A 24,327-nucleotide genomic window follows, 5' to 3' on the forward strand; every position below is an offset into this window, starting at 1 on the left:
TCTTATGATTTACTGGTCCAGAGGTACAATGGATTTTGGGGTCAGTTCGCATTTTTATGTTACTATCGTAATGCAAAATAAAATCATACTTACTTCACAGCATGGGTATTTTAGTATTAAATATTCTTGTGTGAGACTAGACAAATATATTTTCAATTTTTTTGGTGGTTGCAATTTATTATGTTAATGCAGAGTACATGTACTGACCAGAATTATCTGCATTGCAGAACAAAGCAAGGAAACCTTTAGCTCAACCATTCCTCCATGGCCTCAATTAAAAGAACTCTTCGCAATTCAAACAACAAAGTTGTAATTTCCTGTTACGAGTTTGACTTGGTGATATCCTAACAGCTTATTTTTGGACAGCTTCTTATATAACTTCACCACCGCCTCTCTCAACCCCTCCACTGCCTCTGTATTGTTCGAATGCCTGTCAGACAGCTTCGATGAGCTGCAATTTACTCCAGTTAGACATTAGGGAGACCAAAACCATCGTCTTCAGCTCTCACCACAAACCCTGCACCCTCCCCACCGATTCTGTCCCCCTCCCCAGTTACTGTCTCAGGTTGAATAAGACTGTTTGCAACCTCTACATCCTACTTGACGCCAAACTGAGATTCCAACCCATATCCTCTTCATCACAAAGACTGCCTACTTGCACCTCCTAACAGCAGCTGTCTCTACACCTGTTTCAGACCATGTGCTGCTAAAACCTTCATCGGTGCCTTTGTCACTAGCAAACTCAACTATTCCAGTACTCTCCTGTCCTTGCTGACCTACAATGGCTCCTAGTCCTCCATGTCTCTAATTAAAGGACCATTGGTTAGGCCATTGGAGACCTGGTACAACTCCGCCCATTTAAACCAGAATTTTGCATCATTGTCTACAATTGATGTAGGACCCTGAATTTTGCAGTAAAGCTGCTTGATGCTTGTTTCAGCTGGGCGGTACAAGCCTCCCTGAATATGGCATCAGGCGGTATTGGCCTTTAATAGGGTGGCCGATGTGTCCCTTCTCCCCGCCTCCTCCACGTCCTACGATTTTCAATTCATGGTCGCCCGTATTTCAGGTGCAGGTCGGATAGCCGTGAATTGAATTTCTTGCACAAGTTGTTGCTGTTCATCACCTCTGGCATTTTAGCAGCTTTATAGCATTTGCCTGAGTTTGTGACCTGAGCTTTTGGTCAAGAACCAACTCCTGAAATTAATATCGCTTTAAGTATCAGTACAACATTTGTATTTCACGCCAAATATGACACTGAATTTAATCCAAGTATATCTTGGGAGACTAAAATTAGACCCAGTTACAAACCAACAACCAAAAATTGATCTTTTTCATTTCATAGGGTGAAGGGTCACATCAAGCATATAAACCACTCGTCAGCACTAATTTTGTTAGGTGAATTGAAGGATTATTGAAGATTATTTATATTTGTACTAAGGTTTATAATCAATATTGACTATGTGGGTGTACTCAGCGCATGACACACTTTGGAGGAGGATCTGTGATCATAAAACTTATAGATAATATTATGTTGTATTTATAAGGCCCACTGCAAATGCTAAAAATTGCCTGTGTGGTTGTGACATAGTAGTTTTCACTGCCACATGCTACGGCTGTCAAAATTGTGCTTACAATATCACGATAGTAAAATGAGCAGAGTGATTATAATTTGAGGTACTGTATTCAGGTGTAACAACTTACAGTCTGATCCCATCCAGATAAAGACTTGATTGTGTGACTCTATCTGAGATGTCTATGTATTTGGGCAAATTGTTGATCTGAATTGATTGCAGTGCTTCATTAACATTAAATTGTAAGAGGGTGATTTTGGCTGAATACTTTAGGCACTAAAGAGGTAAAGAAGTGGTCAAGATGGGATCTTATGCTACAACATTTAGTGTGAGACTCCATCTTGGTAAAGGGGTTGAAGCCAGTGCTAGTAATAACCGCCCGGAGGATCGTTAAGGGGCTGATTGACAAATTGCCTGCGAGCAGACATGAAAGAGGCTGCACGTCATTTTAATGGATAACGCTTAATTTAACAACCTCTCCTAACAGCGACCAGCTGAACAGGAGTAAACAAAGTTATTGCTGAGAATTTTGAGTGCTACTTAAAGCTATGCTCACCTTTTACTGTTCACTTGCTGCTGGAGGTTTGAAGAGGACTTTTGAAACATATCAGGACACTTTGTTAAGACTTCACCAACATTCTTATCAACATTTATTCTGGAAATTCTGTAGGACTTCACCTAAAAAGAGTGAGTGCTGTGCTACTCCACCTTATGGGACACCAGGGGGAGAAAGGGAGTGCTTGGTCATGGACATCTTGCTAGGGGTCCCCCTTGGTCTGCGAAAAGAATGGGAGGATGAGATGAGGCCAGGCAGAGCAGCACCAGTTGCTACAGGAGAGAGGGTCAGGAGGATGAGGTGAACTGCTTTCCCCTTGTGTGTACAGGATATCCCTCCTCCTCTGGACCTTCTCCTCTGGACCTCCAGTGCCACGCCCCTGTGCGCTCACTCCCTCGGTCTCTGAGCCATCCTGAAACCTGCTGCTGTGTGCCAGCTCGGACACTCCATACCTTCAGGGAAGTGGGTACGAGGAGCCCACATATACCGCTCCACGAAAATTGCATTTAATCAGCACTTGAGTGCAAAATCTGCAGGTGTCTGATTTAGCACCGCAAGGCAAGTTCAAATGATAGTAATCAGCAAGTAGGACCAAAATTGCGTGCTAAAATCAGACTTTCAAACAGACTTGTCTTATTAGCACCCATTTAGCACCTGTTTTCACCCTTTCACCAAAATAACCCCCTGAGGCTTTTCAGGCCTCTCTGATTCTAAAGCAAGGGAACTGAGTAGATCTGTCAGAAATCTTTAGGTAATTCATGTAGAACATTCTGTTTCCATTGAATATTAAGATTTGTAATTCAGATAAAGAGCAGATTCAGGTATCCTGGCAACAAGTGGGAATTCTAGTTATAGATGGCTGTTGCTGTTTTTGAATTTGCCCTTTACCAAGCAGTCAGATGATTGGAAAATAGTATGAGGCCAAATAACTGAAGTGATATGGACTTGGCTCAGGGACATATAAAAACGGCTGAGATAGGCTTTTAATGATGGCAAAGTAGAAAGCTATCTCCATTTTACGTGTGTTTGTTTTGTGGGCATGTCTGATTTTATAGAGCAAGACTAGAAGCTTATATACACAAAGCTGCACTTTACTATTGTTCAGACAGTTGAGTGCATTCGTTTCCTCTCTGCTGACTGACGAGAGTAAATTTAATGGCTTCTCTTTAGGCCCCTGTTGACAGTTCATAATAGCCTGTCAGTTATAAGTGTCCCTAAGAAATTACTTTCATATGAAAGGCTCCAGTCATATTTCATTGAGATTAGGATTACATAAAGGTCAATTTCTCACTTAAGTGTCTCATTTTAAATATTATCTCTATATATATATTCATTAATTTTATTTGTGTGGTGTTTGTCAGTAGGTAAACTAATAAGAATTTTTAAAGTTTTCCTTAGAATCTCTAAAGAAGATGTCCTCAGTATAATCATACATCCCCCAAACAGATGGCAGCAAATTAAAATACCTGAATTTGTTTTCAAACTCTACCCCTTCAGGATTCCTGTTGGCAGGCAATTTACAGAACTAAGTGAGCTATTGAGATTAAATTCTCTGCAAGCATATTCATAAATTGCACTCCTATCCACAATCCTATTTACCTAGTTATCCATTTCCAGACGCTCAAAGCTGATTAAGTACATTAGAAATGTAGGTACTGTCGTAATGTAGGGAAATGCAACAGCCAATTTACTCTCAGCAAAGTCCCACAAAGAGCAATGAGATAAATGACCAGTTAATCTGTTTTAGTGGTGTTGATTGAGGTCTATATATTGGCCTGCGTCTGCGCACATACAGAGGCTGAACTCCAGGACATAGTCAACGTATTTACTGAGGCATACAAAAGCATGGGCCTTATGCTAAGCAGCAAGACAAAGGTCCTTCACCAGCTTGTCCTTGCCGCACAGCACTGTCCCCCAGTCATCAAGAACCACGGTGCAGCCTGGACAACGTGGACCACTTCCCATAAGTCGGGAGCCTCCTATCAACAAGAGCAGGCATTGACGACAAGATCCAACACTGCCAACTGTGCGCCAATGCAGTCTTCGGCTGCCTGAGGAAAAGAGTGTTTGAAGATCAGGCCCTCAAAACTGCCACCAAGCTCATGGTCTATAGGGTTGTAGTAATAAACGCCCTCCTGTATGGCTCAGAAGCTGGAGAAATACCACCAAACGATGTCTCCACAAGATCCTACAAATCCTCTGGGAGGACAGATGCACCAACATTAGCGTCCTCAATCAGGGCAAAATCCCCAGCATCGAAGCACTGACCACACTTGATCAGTTCCGCTGGGCAGGCCACCTAGTTCGCATGCCAGACGCGAGACTCCCAAAGCAAGCGCTCTACTCGGAACTCCTTCACGGCAAACGAAGGGCAGTGGAAACGTTACAAGGACACCCTCAAAGCCTCCCTGATAAAGTGCAACATGCCCACCGACACCTGGGAGACCCTGGCCAAAGACCACCCTAAGTAGAGGAAGCGCATCCGGGAGGACGCTGAGCACCTCGAGTCTCGTCACCGAGAGCATGCAGAAATCAAGCACAGACAGCGGAAAGAGCGTGCAGCGAACCAGTCCCACCCACCCTTTCCCTCAACAATTATCTGCCGCACCTGTGACAGAGACTGTGGTTCTCGTATTGGACTGTACAGCCACCTAAGATCTCATGTTAAGAGTGGAAGCAAGTCTTCCTCAATTCCGAGGGACTGCCTATGATGATGACGAGGACACTGGTAGAACTCCCCTGCCCTTTTTGAATAGCGCCATGAGATCAATTACATCCACCTGAAAGAGCAGACAGTTTTACATCAGTTTAACGTATCATCCACAATCTTCTGAGTGAGAGATGCCGAGTGTGACCACTGAGCCAAAGCTCACACTTAACATTAAAATGGCATTAAGAAAAATCAGTATTTTATACAGTTTAAGCTGTTAAATAAAAGTTGTGAGCTAAAGATGTTGGTGTTAATTTTGACTTGGACAATTTGCAATTTATGTTATCGCCCAAAGTCAAAATGACCCCCCTTGTCTGGGATGAGGTTTTAATGTCGCTGATGGGCTGATGGTTGCACCGTGGCTGGAATGGAATGCTTGAGATGCTTTGTCGCAGAGATGAGATATCATGGTTGCAGTTTGTTGGTCTGAACATGACATGAGACGAAAGTTGTTGTGAGCGATAGGGACCACCCGCCCCCCTCCCGCTAATGCAGTGTTTCATCAACAATAAGTTCAACAAGAAATATAATTCCATTGTGGGAATTACAGGGGAGAAAGAAATCTCTTTTGCAATGATGTGAGTAATTTAGAAAAAAAAGGTTTTGGGGAGGAGGGAAGAATCACCAAACCAGTTATAAAAAAATGTGCTTTTTATTCATTCTCGGGTTGTGGGCGTCGCTGGCAAACCATTTCTCTTTCAAACACAAAAACAAAATACTGCGGATGCTGGTAATCTGAAATAAAAACAGGAAATGCTGGAAATACTCAGCAGGTCAGGCAGCATCTGTGGAGAGAGAAACAGAGTTAACGTTTCAGGCCAATGACCTTCGTCAGAACTGGATAATCGTTTTTCAACAGAGCACCTGAATTTTCCCATTTGTCCATTTGTCAATATGCATATATAAGTAATCCGATTAAGTTCCTCAAGCTACTGAGCAACTCTGTCTTTTGACTTAATTCTGAACACAGGAAAAGCACAAAGAGACAGTTATCTCCTATTGACTATGTTGATGGTGATGGCCCGTACATGCATTGGTCAACATTGCCACAGCAACAATGAGATTCCCATGGAGATGCAGCTGGCTAAAGCCTATTTTAAAGTGGAATAATACTAAAACTAAAACAAAACAACATAAAATATGGAATTCTCCCCATTTAGCCATAGACAGATACAGTTTAACATTAAAAAAAAAACTGGTAGACTGATCACAGACACAAGCAGAAACTCAAGGCATCAGTCTAAAGTCAGGACACCATGAATAAAAAATACATGCCTATCATGTCAGAATAACACAATGTAAAGGATTTCTTAATATGGGAATAGATGTTCTATTCTTTGCCTCATCTGCTGTCATGACCTTCAGTCAAGAGAGTGGGCATAGTGAATGAATTCGTCACGACAGCTCAAGAAGCTGCGTAGGTGTAGCTTTATGGATCAAGAGGTAAGAACCTTCACAGGCTGGAACTGCACCATACTCAGCGAGAAATTATGCAGCTTATCACAGATTTAGAGGGTTGTTTTGTGTAATGAACTGAACATGGAATGGATTGCAAAGCAACTACTTCCTATTTATTCTGTTCAGTAGCACAAACCGATATTTCAGTTTAAAGGAAGAAGATACTTAACGGGAAGCAGTGGAGTGTGCAGTTTACTCCAGGGGATGAATAAAGAAAGACATTGCATTTATATAGCGCTTTCAGATCCTCAGGACATCTAAAGGCACTTCACAGACAATTAATTACTTTTGAAGTGTAGTCACTGTTATTTTGTAGGCAAATGCAGCAGCGAATGTGTACACAGCAAGATCCCATAAAGAGCAGTAAGGTAAATGACCAGTTAATCTATTTTTGGAGGTGTTAATTGAAGGATTCATGTTGGCCGGGACACTGGGAGCTCTCCCTGGTGAAACCTTGGATTAACATCTCATCCGAAAGAAATCAATTCCGGCAATGCAACATTCCCTCAGTACAGTCTAGATTATGTGATCAAGTCTCTAGAAAGGGAATTGAACCCGTGACCTTCTGACTTGAAGGCAAGAGCGCTACTACTGGCCGAACTGCCACCTTTAGACAATGTATGACAGAACCATGAATAATAAAGAAGCAAAATTGTGGTGATATGTATCTTACAATTGTTCATAAGAAAATGTAAATTGACCAATCAAGCCTATTACTTTCAACAAACTAATTTCACAGTCATGTTTCACAACTTAGCCCCATGAGGAAGATGAACTGCCACAGGTAAAAAAAAACATCCAAAAAGAAAATATTTGAACATTCTGTCTGACCACTTGAACAAACAAATGAAGACCAGAGAATAACATTGTGGTCTACTTTTTTCAACTCTGGCACTATAGGGATAATTTTCTGACTTTGTGTTCCTGTGAGTGTGCATATTGGAAATTCAGGTGCATGACTTTCCAATCATCCTCTTAAATGGCCAGAAAATCATGCACATCCAAATTTCCCAGTGGACCTTATTTTGTTCGAGTACCATTTGAATGCTATCAGTCTCCCCTACAACGTCCTTGACAATATCAAGGCAAAATTTGCAGGGATGTGCAGAAAGAGCAGGGAAGTGGGACTAATTGGATAGCTCTTTCAAAGAGCTAGGAGAGGCATGGTGGGCTGAATGACCTCCTTCAGTACTGTATGAATCTATGACCTCCTGTTTTGTGTTAGAAGACCAATTTCAACTATTTTTGTTTTTCAAAAACTTGTACGTGAAACCTTGTGAAAGGTCTTTAGAGGTGCAGGCTAGAAGGGCCGAATGGCCTACTCCTGCACCTATTTTCTATGTTTCTATCAAGGGGTATGGTGAGAAAGCAGGAATGGGGTACTGAAGTTGGATGTTCAGCCATGAACTCATTGAATGGCGGTGCAGGCTAGAAGGGCCGAATGGCCTACTCCTGCACCTATTTTCTAAGATGAGGCTAAAGAGGGCTTTTATTCCAATCTCAAGACATCCTTCTCCCGCGTCCCCAAGGACGACAAATTGATCCTCCTGGGTGAATTTAATGCCAGGGTCGGCAAAGACACAGCCCTCTGGGGAGGCGTGATTGGCAGAGGGGGGTAGGGAAATCCAACTCCAGTGGTACCCTACTCCTGACAAAATGTCTAGAACATGAACTCCTCATCACCAACACCCTGTTCCACCAGAGAGACAAATACAAGGCATCATGGCAACACCCTTGCTCCAAACGCTGGCACCTACTTGACTATGTCATCGTCCGAGCCAGGGATCGCAAGGATGTGTGCATCACCCGTGCCATGACAGGAGCTGACGACTGCTGGACGTACCACCGCCTAATCCGATCCATCATCAACATTAACATAGCTCCAAAGCAGAGGGGACAGCAGAAGCAGTTCCGCAAAAAAGTTAATGCCGGGGCACTTTGAGACCCAGCTAAGAGAGCCCTATACAGCCAGTGTCCTCTGCCCTTGGTTTGCCCTCCAGGCCGGTATAACCAGTGCCCGTGAAGGGACACTTGGTCACTCAACCAAAAAACATCAGGACTGGTTTGATGAAAATGATCAAGAGATCGAAGAACTAATAGATCGCAAGCACAAAGCATTTCTGAGCCTCAAGCAACCCAACTCGAGAGCTGCAAAACAACATTACAGATGGCTCAAGGCTCAGGTCCAAGGCTCGGGACCTAAAGAAAAGGTGGTGAATGTAGAAAGCACAGGAGATACAACAACTGGCCGACAGCCACGATATGCGAGGATTCTTCACTGCAGTCAAGGCCACCTACTGTCCAAACTCCCAAGGCCCCACTCCACTCCTGGCCAAGAACGGGGAAACACTCATCAAGGGCCCTGAAGCTGTCAGGGCCCAATGGAAGGAGCACTTTGAAGATCTCCTCAATCGAGACTCTGCCTTTGACTCGAGTGTTCTCGACTCCATCCCGCAGCATGTGACCCGCCACCAACTCAGTGAAACTCCAACGTTGCATGAGGTAGGCAAAGCCATAAAACAGCTCAAGAATAACAAGGCTACGGGTGCGGATGAAATCCCTGCTGAGGCGCTAAAGTATGGCGGAGAGGCGCTGTTGGCACAGATACATGACCTCATCTCTCTCATCTGGAGGGAGGGGAGCATGCCGGGAGATCTCAGAGATGCAGTGATTGTGACCATTTTTTAAAAAGGGGACAAGTCCGACTGCGGCAACTACAGGGGAATCTCCCTGCTATCAGCCACTGGGAAAGTTGTCGCTAGAGTTCTCCTCAATCATCTTCTCCCTGTGGCCGAGGAGCTCCTCCCGGAATCACAGTGCCGATTTCGTTCCCTACGGAGCACAACGGACATGATCTTTGCAGTGCGACAGCTGCAGGAAAAATGCAGGGAGCAGCTCCAGCCCTTATACAAGGCCTTTTTCGATCTTACAAAGGCCTTTGACACTGTCAACCGTGAGGGTCTATGGAGTGTCCTCCTCTGTTTGGGACGCCCCCAAAAGTTTGTCAACATCCTTCACCTGCTTCACGACGACATGCAGGCCATGATCCTTACCAACGGATCCATTACAGACCCAATCCACGTCCAGACCAGGGTCAAACAGGGCTGCGTCATCGCTCCAACCCTCTTCTCAATCTTCCTCGCTGCCATGCTCCACCTCACAATCAACAAGTTCCCAACTGGAGTGGAACTAAACTACAGAACCAGTGGGAAGCTGCGTAACCTACGCCGCCTCCAGGCCAGGTCCAAGATTACCCCAACCTCTGTCATTGAGCTGCAGTACGCGGATGACACCTGCGTCTGTGCACATTCTGAGGCTGAACTTCAGGATATATTCAACGTATTCACTGAGGCATATAAAAGCATGGTCCTTACGCTTAACATCCATAAGACAAAGGTCCTCCACCAGCCTGTCCCCACCGCACAGCATTACCCTCCAATCATCAAGATTCATTGTGCGGCCCTCGACAACGTGGACCATTTCCCATATCTCGGGAGCCTCTTATCAACAAAGGCAGGCATTGATGCGGAGATTCAACATTGCCTCCAGTGCGCCAGTGTAGCCTTCGGCCATCTGAGGAAAAGAGTGTTTGAAGACCAGGCCCTCAAATCTACCACCAAGCTCATGGTCTACAGGGCTGTAGTAATACCCGCCCTCCTGTATGGATCAGAGACATGGACGATGTATAGAAGGCACCTCAAGTCGCTGGAGATATATCACCTACGATGTCTCCTCAAGATCCTGCAAATCCCCTGGGAGGACAGGCGCACCAATATCAGTGTCCTTGACCAGGCTAACATCCCCAGTACTGAAACACTGACCACACTCAATCAGCTTCGCTGGGCAGGCCACATACTTCGCATGCAAGATACGAGACTCCCTAAGCAAATGCTTTACGCGGAGCTCCTTCACAGTAAACGAGTCAAAGGTGGGCAGCAGAAACGTTACAAGGACACCCTCAAAGCCTCCCTGGTAAAGTGCGACATCACCACTGACACCTGGGAGACCCTGGCCAAAGATCTCTCTAAATGGAGAAAGTGCATCCGGGAGAGCGTTGAGCTCTTCGAGTTTCAACGCAAAGAGCGTGAAGAGGTCAAGTGCAGGCAGTGGAAGGAGCGGGCGGCAAACCAGCCCCACCCACCCCTTCCCTCGACGAATATCTGTCCCACCTGTGACAGGGTCTGTGGCTATCATATCGGACTGTTCAGCTATCAAAGAACTCACTTTGGGAGTGGAAACAAGTCTTCCTCGATTCCGAGGGACCGCCTATGATGATTTTTATTTTACGTCCACTAGTTCATTAGTCTTAGTCCATTAAATTAGTAAGTTCCTGAATGAATTGCAGAAGATTTGTGACACTTGACCTTTTGAAAACGATGCTGTCTGCCCCAGTAGCGTCTTTAATGTGCACTGCTACATTTTTCAAACTTTACAACAGATGTGGCGTTAGTTTTGTTTTAAGTACAAGCAATTGAAATGCTATGTGTTGAATGTTAATGGAAAATATTATGGGGTGGAAGATGCTTTAGTTTCCATTGTTGCATGATTTGGGGCTCCACTTCCTTTGGAGACGGTAACCAGGACGTTGCTAGGGGGTGGAGTCAAACACTATGCGGTTGCTCCACATAGCGCTGACGTGCTTCAATGCCCCTCCCCTTCGCTTAAAGGGGAGGGCCGCTGCACAACTCTGCACGGCCTCTGATGGCCTCCACTGGGCCACCAGGGCAGCGTGCGACTGGGCCAAAACAGAGTGCCAGGCTGCACGATGGCGACCCGGACCACACTATAGCCGCCATCGTCGAGCCGAGCCCAGAGTCAGCTGACAAAAATAGATGGCGGCCCGGGTCCTGGCGCCCGCACCTTTAAGCACCGCCCCTAGAGCGGATGTTGGCCAGCTTCACAACCCATGGGGTAATTTTTTGAACAAACAATTCAAGATCTTTTTAAAATAGCAAATGAAGGATTTCACTGGGATGAATCTATGTGCTTGTTACTAATATCAGGCAGCACACGTTTTCAAACCAAATGCCAAAAGGTTAACAGCAATGAGAGGACAGTTCTCCAATTACGACCACATATCCGCAGCATAACTAAGACCACCTATTTCCACCTCCGTAACATCGTCCGTCTCCGCCCTTGCCTCAGCTGCTGAAACCCTCGTCCATGCCTTTGTTATCTCTAGACTTGACTATTCCAACGCATTCCTGGCTGGCCTCCCACATTCTACCCTACGTAAACTAGAGGTGATCCAAAACTCGGCTGGCCGTGTCTTAATTTGCAACAAGTCCTCTTCACCTGTGCTCGCTGACCTACATTGGCTTCCAGTTAAGCAATGCCTCGATTTCAAAATTCTCATTTTATTTTCCAATCCCTTCATGGCCTCACCCCTCCCTATCTCTGTAATCTCCTCCAGCCCCACAACCCCCGAGGTGTCTGCGCTCCTCTAATTCTTCCCTCTTGCGCATTCCTGATTATAATCTTTCAACCATTGGTGGCCATGCCTTCTGTTGCCTTGGTCCCAAGCTCTGGAACTCCCTGCCTAAACCTCTCCACCTCTCTACCTCTCTTTCCTCCTTCAAGATGCTTCTTAATACATACCTCTCTGACCAAGCGTTTGGTCACCTGTGCTAATTTCTACTTATGCGGCTCGGTGTCAAATTATTCTCTCATAATACTCCTGTGAAACGCCTTGGAATTATTCATTTAAAAATGCTATATAAATACAAGTTGTTGTTGTTGTAATATATGATGTATTGGTTTTTAAAGATTTCCACTCTATTCAGCTATTTCTTTCAAGGATGCAATTATATAAACTATGCCAAATTACTTCTCGTACAACTCTAATAAACAGAATGTGCTGAAGAGCACAAAACGAGGAGCTCAGAAGGTATCAGAGCTAATTCCATTTTCCAGGCAGGGAGTTTGTTCATCTTCTTCGAATTAATGAGTTGTTAAGGAAAAAAAAGCCTTGTAAATCTACAAGACTTTACAGAGTTAAAGCTAAAGTAATTAAAACTTTTAATGAAACAGAAGCAGAAAATGCTGGAAACACTCAGCATGTCAGGCAACATCTGCGGAGAGAGAACGAGTTAATGCTTCAGGCCGGCGGCCTTACATCTGAAATTTTAATGAAGATTAACAACTTTGAAATCTTGACAGGCCAATACAGAACTCTAGCAGAGTTTCCTACACTTATTGGTTTTGGGCAGAACTAGATTAGGAATTCTTGGGGCAACAGCAAAATACTGCAGATGCCGGAAATCTGAAAAAAAAAACAGAAAATGCTGGCAATATTCAGCAGGTCAGGCAGCATCTGCCGTTGATCTGAAACGTTAACGCTGTTTCTCTCTCCACAGATGCTGCCTGACCTGCTGAGTATTTCCAGCATTTTCTGTTTTTATTTAAGAATACTGGGGCCCCTGACGCACCCCGCAACCCCCAATTCCCTCCCGCCTTCCTCGCAAAACCCTCCTCCCCATCCATCAAACCCGTGAAGATATAGGATCGTAGAATGTTTACACAGTACATTAATAATAAATTAATTTAATAATATCAATAAATTTCCCACAGTACAACAGTGGCTGCACTTCAAAAGTACGTCATTAGCATTTTGAGACAACCAGTGGTCGTGAAAAGTGCTACATAAATGATGATGATATAAATGCAAACGAGCCAAAGGTGGGCAGCGGAAACGCTACAAGGACACCCTCAAAGGCTCCCTGATAAAGTGCAACATCACCACTGACACCTGGGAGTCCCTGGCCCAAGACCCCACTAAGTGGAGGAAGTGCATCCGAGAGGGCGCTGAGCACCTCGAGTCTCAACGCCGAGAGCATGCATTTAAAGAGCGTGTGGCAACCCAGTCCCACCCACCCCTTCCCTCAACGACTATCTGTCCCACCTGTGACAGAGCCTGTGGCCCTCGTACTAGACTGTTCAGCCACCAAAGAACTCACTTCAGGAGTGGAAGCAAGTCTTCCTCGATTCCGAGGGACTGCCTATGATAATGATATAAATGCAAGTCTTTCTTTCTTTTTTTTAAAGCAAATCATATCACAAAACACTATACTTAAATGAAGCTGATCCTGTGGTTTGATGTAGTTTTTGTGTCATGCTGAGTTTAACCCTAGCCATATTTGTCTGGCGACCCTGGGCACGATCCCCATAGTCCCCATGTTATTCTGGTCATAGCACTCAATGAACAATTAGGCAATTTGCTGCAGTTGGATTATGTTCCAATGGTACTGAGTAGATTAGGAAGTACTATGAGGGTTGGGGGGGCAGGTTGCCATGTTTTGCGAGCCTGTTTTCTCCCGGGGGTGGGAGGGGGGCGGTGGGCACTACTGGCTCCCGCGAAATTGCGCGGGAGTTAGCAGAGGCACAAACACGGTAGCCCCACATCCCACTAGAAGCGCCTTGGGCCATCGCATCTCCGGCGATGATGTCAACGCCATGTGCCACAACCCTTTGTACCCCGTGGCTGAAATTGCCCGGCGCTCTGCGAGGTTGCCGCAGGCGATGCCCACTCCAGCCTCGCGGACCGGGCCGACCTCCGCTCCTGGGGCGGAAGTTAAAGAGGAGGTGCGCTGCGCCACGCACCGCCATTTGTTTTCTTCGGCCGACTCACTGGTCGGCCCGTGCTCCATCAATGTCGCGTGGCCCGGGCCGCGATCGTGCAGCCTGGCACTCCGTTTGGGCGCCGGGCTGCAGAGTTCGCAGCGTCCCTACCCTTTAACGGAAGGGAAGAGCGTTGAAACGCATTAGCGCAATGCGGTGAAGCCATGTCGCACTGCCGATCCCGCCCGCGTAGCACCCCGGGACACTGCCCCAACAGGAAGTGGAGTGTGTGACAGTGCGCTCCTCTTCTTGTGGGGGAGGGGGAACCTGAATTTCCGACTCGGTATCGGTAACTGCCCTCAAACGGGGTGCAGGGCAATTTCGGCCCTTGGCGTTTTACTCCGCGGGGAAGTGCTTGGCCAGTAGGGGAAAGTCCTGTGGAAATAGTGTTGTCCTGTGTTCATTTGTGCTCATAGCAACAGCTATGCAATTCATCCTCATTTCAAGGGACCGCCTATGATGATGATGATGATGAGCAACAGCAGTATTGGTAGCACACAATCAGATATTGGAACAAAACCATTAACTTTACCTTTATCGCACTAAACTGAATTTCCTCCAAGTTTCCCCAGGAGTTGCTCTGGTTTTTTTGGAGCAACTAGATTTTTTTGGAGTAACTTAAAACTCGCAATTCTCCCCATTTAAGTTGTTCCAGTGTAAGTGAGTTAGTTGGGTTTCTTTTTAGTTCAGTTTTTTTTCAAAAGGGAGCGTTACCAGCCACATAAGCCTGTTTTGGCCATTTAAGCAAGTTTAGCCAGCTAAAACTTACTCCAAACTAAATTAGGCCAGAGTAAGTGCCCACTTTTGTACGTTCTGAAAAACCCAGCGGTGAATTAAGAGATCAGCATAGCTAGCCTCCAAATGGCAGTATTATGATAGGAATGCTAGTTTTTTTTTAATCCCAAGCAGTGAGACTGGACAGGGTGTAGGTGCTATCAGCCTGATTAAACTGAGTCTATTTTTAGCAACGATAGCTAGATATTAAAGTACTGGAAAATCTTTGAAGATTCTTTTCTCCCTCCACCCCCGATCAAAACTTTTCCCCTCCCCCCAAAAACTCTCCCCCTCCCCCCCATCAAAACACTTCCCCTCCCCCCAAAAACTCTTCCCCTCCCCCCCATCAAAACACTTCCCCTCCCCCCCCAAAAACTCTTCCTCTCCCCCCCATCAAAACTCTTCCCCTTCCCTCCCAAAACTCTTTCCCTTCCCCCCCAAAACTCTTCCCCTCCCCCCCCCCCGATCAAGACTCTTCCCCCACCACCCTGTCTCTTGTAGCCTTCAGCGCGGGAAGGCAGTGGCCGGCCTGTGCGGCAGGCCACTCGGCCCGGGATAGGGACGGCGAGCGTTGGCCCCTCCCACACAGCTTGCATCTCACACTCTCAGATTCTGGGGGCTAGGAGCTACAGCGCGTGCGCGCACACTCCAGCGCGCATGTGCAGAGGTCCCGGCACCGTTTTCAGCGCCGGGACCTGACTCTGCCCCCGAATCCAGTTGCCACGCTACGCCACCATGGAGGAGAGGCTGGGGAGTGGCCAAACTCGGCCCGAAGATTTTTGGCACCCTTGGAGTTCTACAAAAGCAGCGCAACTCTGGTGAGTGCGCCAGAAATCTGTACTGGCCAAATTTGGGCCCATCATTTGATCACAGTTTTTGCTATTATTTGAACCACTTCCTTATTCATTTGACCTTTGGAGTGTTTAGAAATCACTGCCTATCCTCAGGCAGCAATGGGAAACTCTCCGTTGCTGTTTACAGTCCATCGTGTGTTTGAGTGTGTGATCAAAAGGTATTCTCAAGAAGATTTAAATTATCATCAATCAAGTTTTGGAATAAAGCAAACAATCAGAATGCTGCATTTTGTCGAGCGAGAGGATTCATTCAATCAGCACTGAAACTTGATTGAGGATAATTTAAACAGTTTAGCCTTTGTCTTACACACACCAATAGTAACTAATTATATCTGTATAGCTTGTGCTGTCAAATCAATGAAACTTGCCAAAGCATACTTGAGTGACAAGTGAAAGTAGAAAGCCAAAAAATGAAGCTACACACACAGAGAGGCAACCAAAGAAAGAGTAAAATATTGGAGAACTGGACAAATAAGTTACAGTTTTTACCTGTCATTATTGCAACATCTGAATTTCAGTTTGACAGAATACCACAGCTATGCCACAGCCCACTGCTCCCTGACCCTGCTGGGTCTAAATGGGGCGGAATCGCAGTGGAAACAGGTTCCTGGCCACCCCGGGGTGGAAATTGGGCTTTCAATCTGGGTCTACATTGATCTACATTCAATCAGTATAAAGTAGAGTTGAGGTAGAAGGTCTTATTGAATGGTGGAGCAGCCTCGAGGGGCCAAATGGCCTATTCCTATTTCTTATGTTCTTATGCTTGTTCGTTTCTCTCAGACCCCAGGATATTTGGGGCTGGACAACTGGGAAAGAGAGAAAGGTGAAGGGGAAGATTTGCTGGGCTATTTTAACTCGTAAAAAAGCATTGGGGTAGAATTTCCATGGTGCTTCTCCCAGTCCAGTGTGTTCTTCCCGAACTCTGCCGTAGCTTTTGTGAAAGATCGAAGGACGATCAGGAGATTCCAGGTGACTGTCTTTTGTCAAAAGCTTTCTGGCTAACTTTTCTCCTGAATATGGACAGCGCCTCTTTAATACCTGCCAGTTAAGCCAGCAGTGAATGCTTTCAGTGCTGTAGTGACGTTTACTCGGGTTCAGCTGTGTGCCTTACTTCGGAATCTGGGTGGAAAAAATGCTCCTTTTTTGCGCCCCCTTAGTGCCGCTGGGAGGCGCTAACGGTGGGCAAAATTGCCCCCGAGATTTTGGGGCTGGGGCCGATTTGAAGTTAGTGCCGCGCCCCACGTTTTGCGCCCCATGCACACCTACCAATGACTTCTTTGCCGTGCGTGCCGACCCCACACTGACCCCTTTGCGGATACGCTGACAAGCGCCCGGGGCACCCATTAAAGGGGATGTCGTGTGCACCCCGGGCCGCCATTTTTTTTTGTGAGCTGACTCTTCCGTCGGTCCGACAGTGGCGTCCCTCATCTCGACTGGACCGTTATCATGCAGCCCGGCACTCCTCTTTGCACTCTGCGAACACCATCGGAGCAGGCTGGGGAGCGGAAGGAGTAGCGTGGCGACATACCACTCCAGAGAGCAGTACGTGCTGGAGCAGGAGAGCACCAGCAGTGAAGAGGAACGTCACCAAGATCCAGGTCACCAAGATCCAGGTCGGTGATTGGAGTGTGGGCAGATACAGCAGGAGCAGCGAGGTCGGGGCGAAGGAGCAGCAAAAGATTGTAGAGGGACGTGATCAGGGCCCAGGAGAGGCGCGAGTTTGCGGCCCAGCAGAGGTGAGGGCCCAGGGGCAGCACGGGCCAGCCCACACTGCGATATGTGTGCGCACTAGGTCCGTGCAGCAGAGCTGGTCTCCAGTCGTCTTGGTTAATCCTTGCTACTGGACCAAGACCTAGCTCTGTCAAGCCCGTGTGGTGGCTGGTGTGCAACGATAAAAAGATCCACGCAAGGGCATCTTCAAGATTTAGTTCGGGACGTGAAATTTTAGGTCCTTCATTGAACCACGTGAACATTTTGACGTGGAAGCAAGTCATCCTCGATTCGAGGGACTGCCTATGATGATGACTCCTCTTTGGGTCGAGATTGTCCCTGGTGGCCACCAAAGTGCATGCAGAGTCCGCAGTGGCCCTTCCTTTAATTGAAAGGGAGGGGCTTCGTGGCGTGTCAGCACTACGCGGAACTGAGTCCAGCGCCACGCTGACGCCGTGGGAGCACCCCTCCAACGAGGAGGAGCGCCCGAGGCAGCATTCTGCCTCAGTCGAGGGGCGCAAAGGGCAATTCCATTCAGCGGCGGGACTTCCTGCCCGGGCGATAACTGACCCGGGCCCGGAAGGTTACCGCCCCTGGACGGGGCACGGGGCGTGGGGGCCATTTCGGCCCCCTGGACTTTCGAATGACTGGGAAACTGGAATGATGCGTGTAACTTATTGCCGTCGTATTACATTTCATTTGTGTCACGGTTTATGAGCTACAAACAAACAAAATCAGTCAGCCCAGGAACACTGGAGTTTCCCTGACCCTGTTGGCAGTCTAAGAGTTATGCCTGTTTTGTTCACCACTGGAACTTATTTAATAATGGCTATAAGCGAGCACACTCAGCAGTGAAAAGGTCACAAAATTGACAGGAGTTTAAATGCCAGGCTCAGCAGTCCATGAGTGCGTCGGCAGGGTCTCTGTCCTCTGATATCTGCTGAAAGTCAAGTGATGCTCTTCTGGCACGCCACAATGTGACATTTATCTGTCTTTGAATCTGTACTGTGAGAAGTACTTTCAGAACTTAGCCACTGTTCAGAGTTATGGAGAAAAAGCTGGAGCATGGGACTAAATTGGATAGCTCTTGCAAAGCACAGGTAGGACGGGCAAAATGGCCTCCTTCTGCGCTGTAAGATTCTATGATGTTATGGCCCTGAAATTGCCTACTGCCCCGTTTGGGACGGTAACAGCCACGCCATACCAGTTAGAAGAAAGACCGCCTCATGAGGTCTCCTCTAACATCCCCAAACGGTTCTCGCTGGGACCAGCCCACCTGCGTAATGGGAAGTCCATGACCCCCCCACCTCAGGTGCAGGCACACCTCGCAATGATGAATCGGCTGAAATCCTCCTTACACAAGAACATAAGAAATAGGGGCAGGAGTAGGTCATTCGGCCCCTCAAGCCTGCTCTGCCATTCAATAAGATCATGGCTGATCTTCTACCTCAACTGCATCTTCTCACACTATCCCCATATTCCTTGATTTCCTTAATATTCAAAAATCAATTGATCTCAATCTTGAATATACTCAATGACTGAGCATCTACAGCCCTCTGGGGTAGAGAATTCCAAAGATTCACAACCTTTTGAAGAAAGTTCTCCTCATCTCAGTCCTAAATAGCTGACCCCTTATTCTGAGATAGTGACCCTTAGTTCTAGACGCCACAGCCGGGGGAAACATCTTCCCTGCATCTACCCTGCCAAGCCCTGTTAGAATTTTATACATGTCAATGAGATCACCTCTCATTCTTCTAAATTCTAGGGAATATAGGCCTAGTCTACTCAATCTCTCCTTGTCTTCCAACTCCTTGAAGGCAGGAGGAATTCCAAAAGTAGCACACATCTTAGCAGTGGCGACTGTTACAAATCACAGTGAAACTCGATCTACTTTTAGACTAAAATTAGAGAAGAATTCCAGCCCCATTAGGTACTATGTTGTTGCTGAGATTTTCTTGATGGATTTACTCTTATCAGCACTAATTAGCAGTAGGAGAGACATTAATTTAATAATCACCTACTCAGGAAATATCATGGACTTTTACTTCTTTATTATCTTCCTAGAGACCTCGCACCAAGAGACATTTCTGGCACATCAGATCCATTTGCAAGAGTGGTATTTAACAACAAAACTACAGAAACAGCCGTAAGTCTCTCATCCTTGCATTGTCTGTTCTGTTTATTCCTGGAGATGTGGCTAACGCCGAACAAGCTATTTTTACGTTTACATTAAAGGCACTCGGCATTTAAGAGTTGAAAATACAACTGATTGCACTACAAAAGCAAAATACTGTGGGTGCTGGAAATCTCAAATAAAAGCAGAAAGTGCTGGGAACACTCAGCAGGTCAGGCAGCATCTTTGGAGAGAGAAACAGAGTTTCAGGTCGCTGACCTATCGCCAGAACTATTTATCAGAATTTATCCCATCTATAAGGAACCGATGAACAAAAATTACTGTTCAAAATCATGAGGGCTCAAGATTAAATAGAGAGAAAATGTTCCCATTGGCAGAAGGGTCAAGAACCAGAGGACACAGATTTAAGGTGATGAGCTAGAGATCCAAAGATGACATGAGGGAAAACAGCAAGTGATTAGGATCTGGAATGCACTACCTGAAAGGGTGGTGGAGGCACATTCAATCCTGGCTTGCAGAAGGGAATTGGATACGTACCTGAAGGAAACACATTTGCAGGGCTCCTGGGAAAGGGCGGGGGAGTGGGACTAGCTGAAGTGCCCTTGCAGAGAGTTGGCACGGGTTCGATGGGCTGAATGGCCTCCTAGTGTTCCATAACCATTCTATGATTCTAGGAATAATACCTTGTTCAACACTGGAATATTGAGTAGGACATTAATACCACACGTATGCTACAAAGTATTTTTTGAAAACAAATGTGCAGGCTCCCTTTATGCCACAGTGGGTTTAGACTGTAAGCCACTCAAACCATAAAAGTCCCAATTTTAACTGTAGGTCTGTCCTATATTCGCAGCTGGAGTGCTGCAATTGGCCTCTGTGTCCTGGGTTAGGAAGGGATATGTCAGTGAGGAATCTTACACCTTGTTGTCAATCAGTGCCCCCCTACTGCAAGCGTGTGAGCGTGTGTGTGTTTGTGTGCATCTGTGTGCTTATGTTTGTAGTCATCACGTAGGAACAGGGTGGGTCTTGGCTGTGTTGGCCCCCATGATAGCTTGTCAACATTTGGTCTGTCATTCAGGTAAATAATGAATGAGGTTCAGCAAGGTGACCAGTGCCTTGAAACTACATCCCAACAAATAGCCAAAGACTTTAGGGAACCCAACTGGCGGGGAAAAAATATAAAAGAAATACTACTTTAGTTAGTAAGTTACTAAGTCACTACTTTAAATTTAATGGGGGATATTCTGAGCACAGTACATTCTTCAACACTCCTTGCGACTTTACAGGAGGTGACTTCTATTCCTTTCCAAAGGAGTTTTGCTACCACTAAAATTTTCTAAATAGGATCTGAAGGGGAATATTACAGGAAAATATTTTCCTAAAAATGCAAGGAGGCTTCACTTCTCATTTGACTTTTACCCAAGGCGTCAAATAGTTAACGTAGGGATCACGCCCAATAGTATTGAGCCTATGACGATAAAATGCATATTTTTAGGCCTCAGATGAGTCATGAAGTGAGAGTCTGAGCTAATTCTGTAACATTATTAATGCTTAATGTTCTGGGAGTTGTCAGATCAGTAGCTGTGGGAGTGAGAAGTAGGAAATTAGTCAAAGTCCCTGTGACCAGACAAGTTATGCAAATAATGGTCTGTGGATTAACATTAAGGTATACTACACTGGAATGCCTGCTTGTGTGGTTTAAACCAATAGATCAGATTCATTTGTGGCCATTTGTTTCAGGATGTTCCTCTGGAAGAATCCACTTAAAAATAACTTAGTTTGCATTTAAAATGTTAGATAAATGTGGAGATATACATTTCGGAAAGAGAATGAAGAGTAAATGACGAATGAACTTTAGTTTATCTGGCCTTATTTTACATTATTCTTCAATTGTAAATGCATTATAACTTGCTGACTAATATACAAAAGGAAATATGCTCAAGATTGTATTGCCTGCTTTGCTATAATGCCATTATGGTGGAATAGCCTGTCAAAATGTAAAATGCTGGATCTTGCTGGAAAAATAATGGCATGTTAACGAGGCACGCCGTTAATAATGTGCAAGTTCAGGGGATTAAGTGATCTGCTGTGAGTTGTGAATCTCCAGAACTTGCTGGTCGATTTACATCACTCTGCCATTTACTTTGCACGAACTTTGCATCTCGCCCTTAACCTCCCTGTTATTTCTAAGAACTTGCTGGATTTGCACATTAAACTCGCCCGAGAAAGTTGTTGGGTAATTAACGGCATACGTACCTTTTCAACCATGTGATAATTGTTAATGCAATGCCAATCAACATAGAAAAAATAGGTGTAGGAGTAGGCCATTCGGCCCTTTGAGCCTGCACCACCATTCAATAAGATCATGGCTGATCATTCACCTCAGTACTCCTTTCCTGCTTTCTCTCCATACTCCTTGATCCCTTTAGCCGTAAGGGCCATATCTAACTCCCTCTTGAATATATCCAATGAACTGGCATCAACAACTCTCTGCGGTAGGGAATTCCACGGGTTAACAACTCTCTGAGTGAAGAAGTTTCTCCTCATCTCAGTCCTAAATGGCTTACCCCTTATCCTTAGACTATGTCCCCTGGTTCTGGACTTCCCCAACATTGGGAACATTCTACCTGCATCTAATCTGTCCAGTCCGTCAGAATCTTATATGTTTCTATGAGATCCCCTCTCATCCTTCTAAACTCCAGTGTATAAAGGCCCAGTCGATCCAGTCTCTCCTCATATGTCAGTCCTGCCATCCCGGGAATCAGTCTGGTGAACCTTCGCTGCACTCCCTCAAAAGCAAAAGCATCCTTCCTCAAATTAGGAGACTAAAACTGAACACAATATTCCAGGTGAGGCCTCACCAAGGCCCTGTACAACTGCAGTAAGACCTCCCTGCTCCTATACTCAAATCCCCTAGCTATAAAGGCCAACATACCATTTGCCTTCTTCATCGCCTGTTGTACCTGCATGCCAACTTTCAATGACTGATGTACCATGACACCCAGGTCTCGTTGCACCTCCCCTTTTCCGAATCTGCCACCATTCTGCCTTCGTGTTTTTGCCACCAAAGTGGATAACCTCACACTTATCCACATTATACTGCATCTGCCACATGTTTGCCCACTCACCTAACCTGTCCAAGTCACCTTGCACCCTGCAACCTCTCTGGCTCAGAAATTGAACAATTTAACTGTGGAGTCTCATTCCGTCAGGTGGTAAATTGTTCTTAGAGATTTTTTAAATGACAAATTTAACATTTTTATGATTCTTTTCCTTTCTGTCAATTGTCAATTGCCCTTCTAGAGAGCTAGAGCTCACCAGCTATAACAAATATTTTGCAGAGTTATGGGCAGTTTGAGGAATGGATGTTTGATTAAAGCTGCCTGGAATAGCTTGTTTCTTTTTTTTCTTACTGACTGATGAAGTCAAATGTTCTTTTAATCATTTCACAAAATGTTATCCTCCTTTGCCAACAACCATCACCAATCTTAATACTGCATAATCAGACACTAATTAATCAGTGATGTTGGGGAAAATTTAGAACGATATTTGCAATCAAATTACTAGAAACCTGGAATTCTAATAGATGCATTCTGTGAGCAGCTGAAATAGCTCAAGGTTACGAGATTTTAAATGTGTAATGATGGTCAATCAGTGAGAAAACTGATTGAAACATCGATTAATCAACTAGTTAATAGAATGGTTGTTCAATAACACATAATTCCAATCATTTCTGAGTCAGCTTCTCCTTCAGTGTTCCTTGATTTTCCATGAAAGTCTTGCATTGAGAACATGTTACTCATTGTCTACATCAATTGATCCAAATCACATTACAATTTAACTTCTATAATAAATTTTGCCAAGTTGTCTGGTATTATAATAATATTTCCTGCAGACTATGGCTTGTACATATAAAGAATGAATATTCTTTCAGAAGTAAAAGATTTAATTACTAAATATAATTGCAAGAAATGAGATACATTGAGAATTTTATGTGCTAAACTAGTTCTGAAATGCTCTACTTCACGAGAACACCTACTTCCTTCATCCAGAATTTGATATAGGAGGCAGCAATCTGATTGTGTTTGACATGCACACAAAAGCTGCTTTGACTTACCACATTTGACTCCTGTTTTAGTATCACAACATAATTTGACTTTGCTTATTGAACTGTTAACGTGACCTGTATTTATTGTAAATATATTTGATTCCACAAATTCCTTCTCTCTGCTTTCCATTGAAATCAAAGCATAAGCGGAACCTCACCAGGATTGTGTGTTGAGCTTTAAAGACCTGTGTTTGGCAGCAATGATCAAACAATACTTCAGAGTTTAGAAACTACTCTCTTATCACAAACAAACAGCGACTTAAATATTGCTTTAATGAACTGTTTAATACCAAATTATTAAAGAGTATACTCTTTAAAATCTTAGGCTTTGAAATTGCACGGTCGGATGATGGGTATAAAAATCTATTTGTCTGAAATTTCTCTTTTAGTGAAGGTTTTAACCCCTTTATTTTATGGCCAAACTTTAAAAAATGCATCCAAATTCATCATTACTGTTTAGTAATTAAACATTAACTAATATGTGAATGCACATTTCAAAAGGAAGGATATAAAAAAAGACATAAATGATGAGAGAGCAGATGAATGGAACTGACAAGAGACAATCTGGACCTCATTTTTTTACTTGGAAGAGTTTAAATTGGATACACACAGACTGACCTCCATACGGACTGGCATTAGTCCAGTTCAATAACTTTTCACGAAGCCTGAGGGGCTCATTAGTGAGCTGCCTGTATTGGACTGTCTGTGTGCCATTATATCTATAAATACAGTGACTGCCTATGATGATGAGTACATTGAGCTCCAGATACATTATAATCCAATTGTAACAAACTCCCTGATTATTAATTAACTGCGATGACCAGGCCCGGTT

At 45.0% G+C, this 24,327-nt stretch overlaps 1 protein-coding gene across 1 annotated transcript in view; it reads left to right on the forward strand.

Annotated features, from left to right (window-relative positions):
* The window catches only part of LOC139268296 (rasGAP-activating-like protein 1), a 328,378-nt gene that overhangs the window by 79,745 nt on the left and 224,306 nt on the right, over positions 1 to 24,327 (forward strand). The window contains exon 6 of the mRNA XM_070886357.1: positions 19,318 to 19,399. Coding sequence (XP_070742458.1) covers positions 19,318 to 19,399 — 82 coding nt within the window. The remainder of the gene's footprint in view (positions 1 to 19,317; positions 19,400 to 24,327) is intronic.

This window comes from Pristiophorus japonicus, chromosome 8 (assembly GCF_044704955.1).
Source record: "Pristiophorus japonicus isolate sPriJap1 chromosome 8, sPriJap1.hap1, whole genome shotgun sequence".
Taxonomy (NCBI): domain Eukaryota; kingdom Metazoa; phylum Chordata; class Chondrichthyes; family Pristiophoridae; genus Pristiophorus; species Pristiophorus japonicus.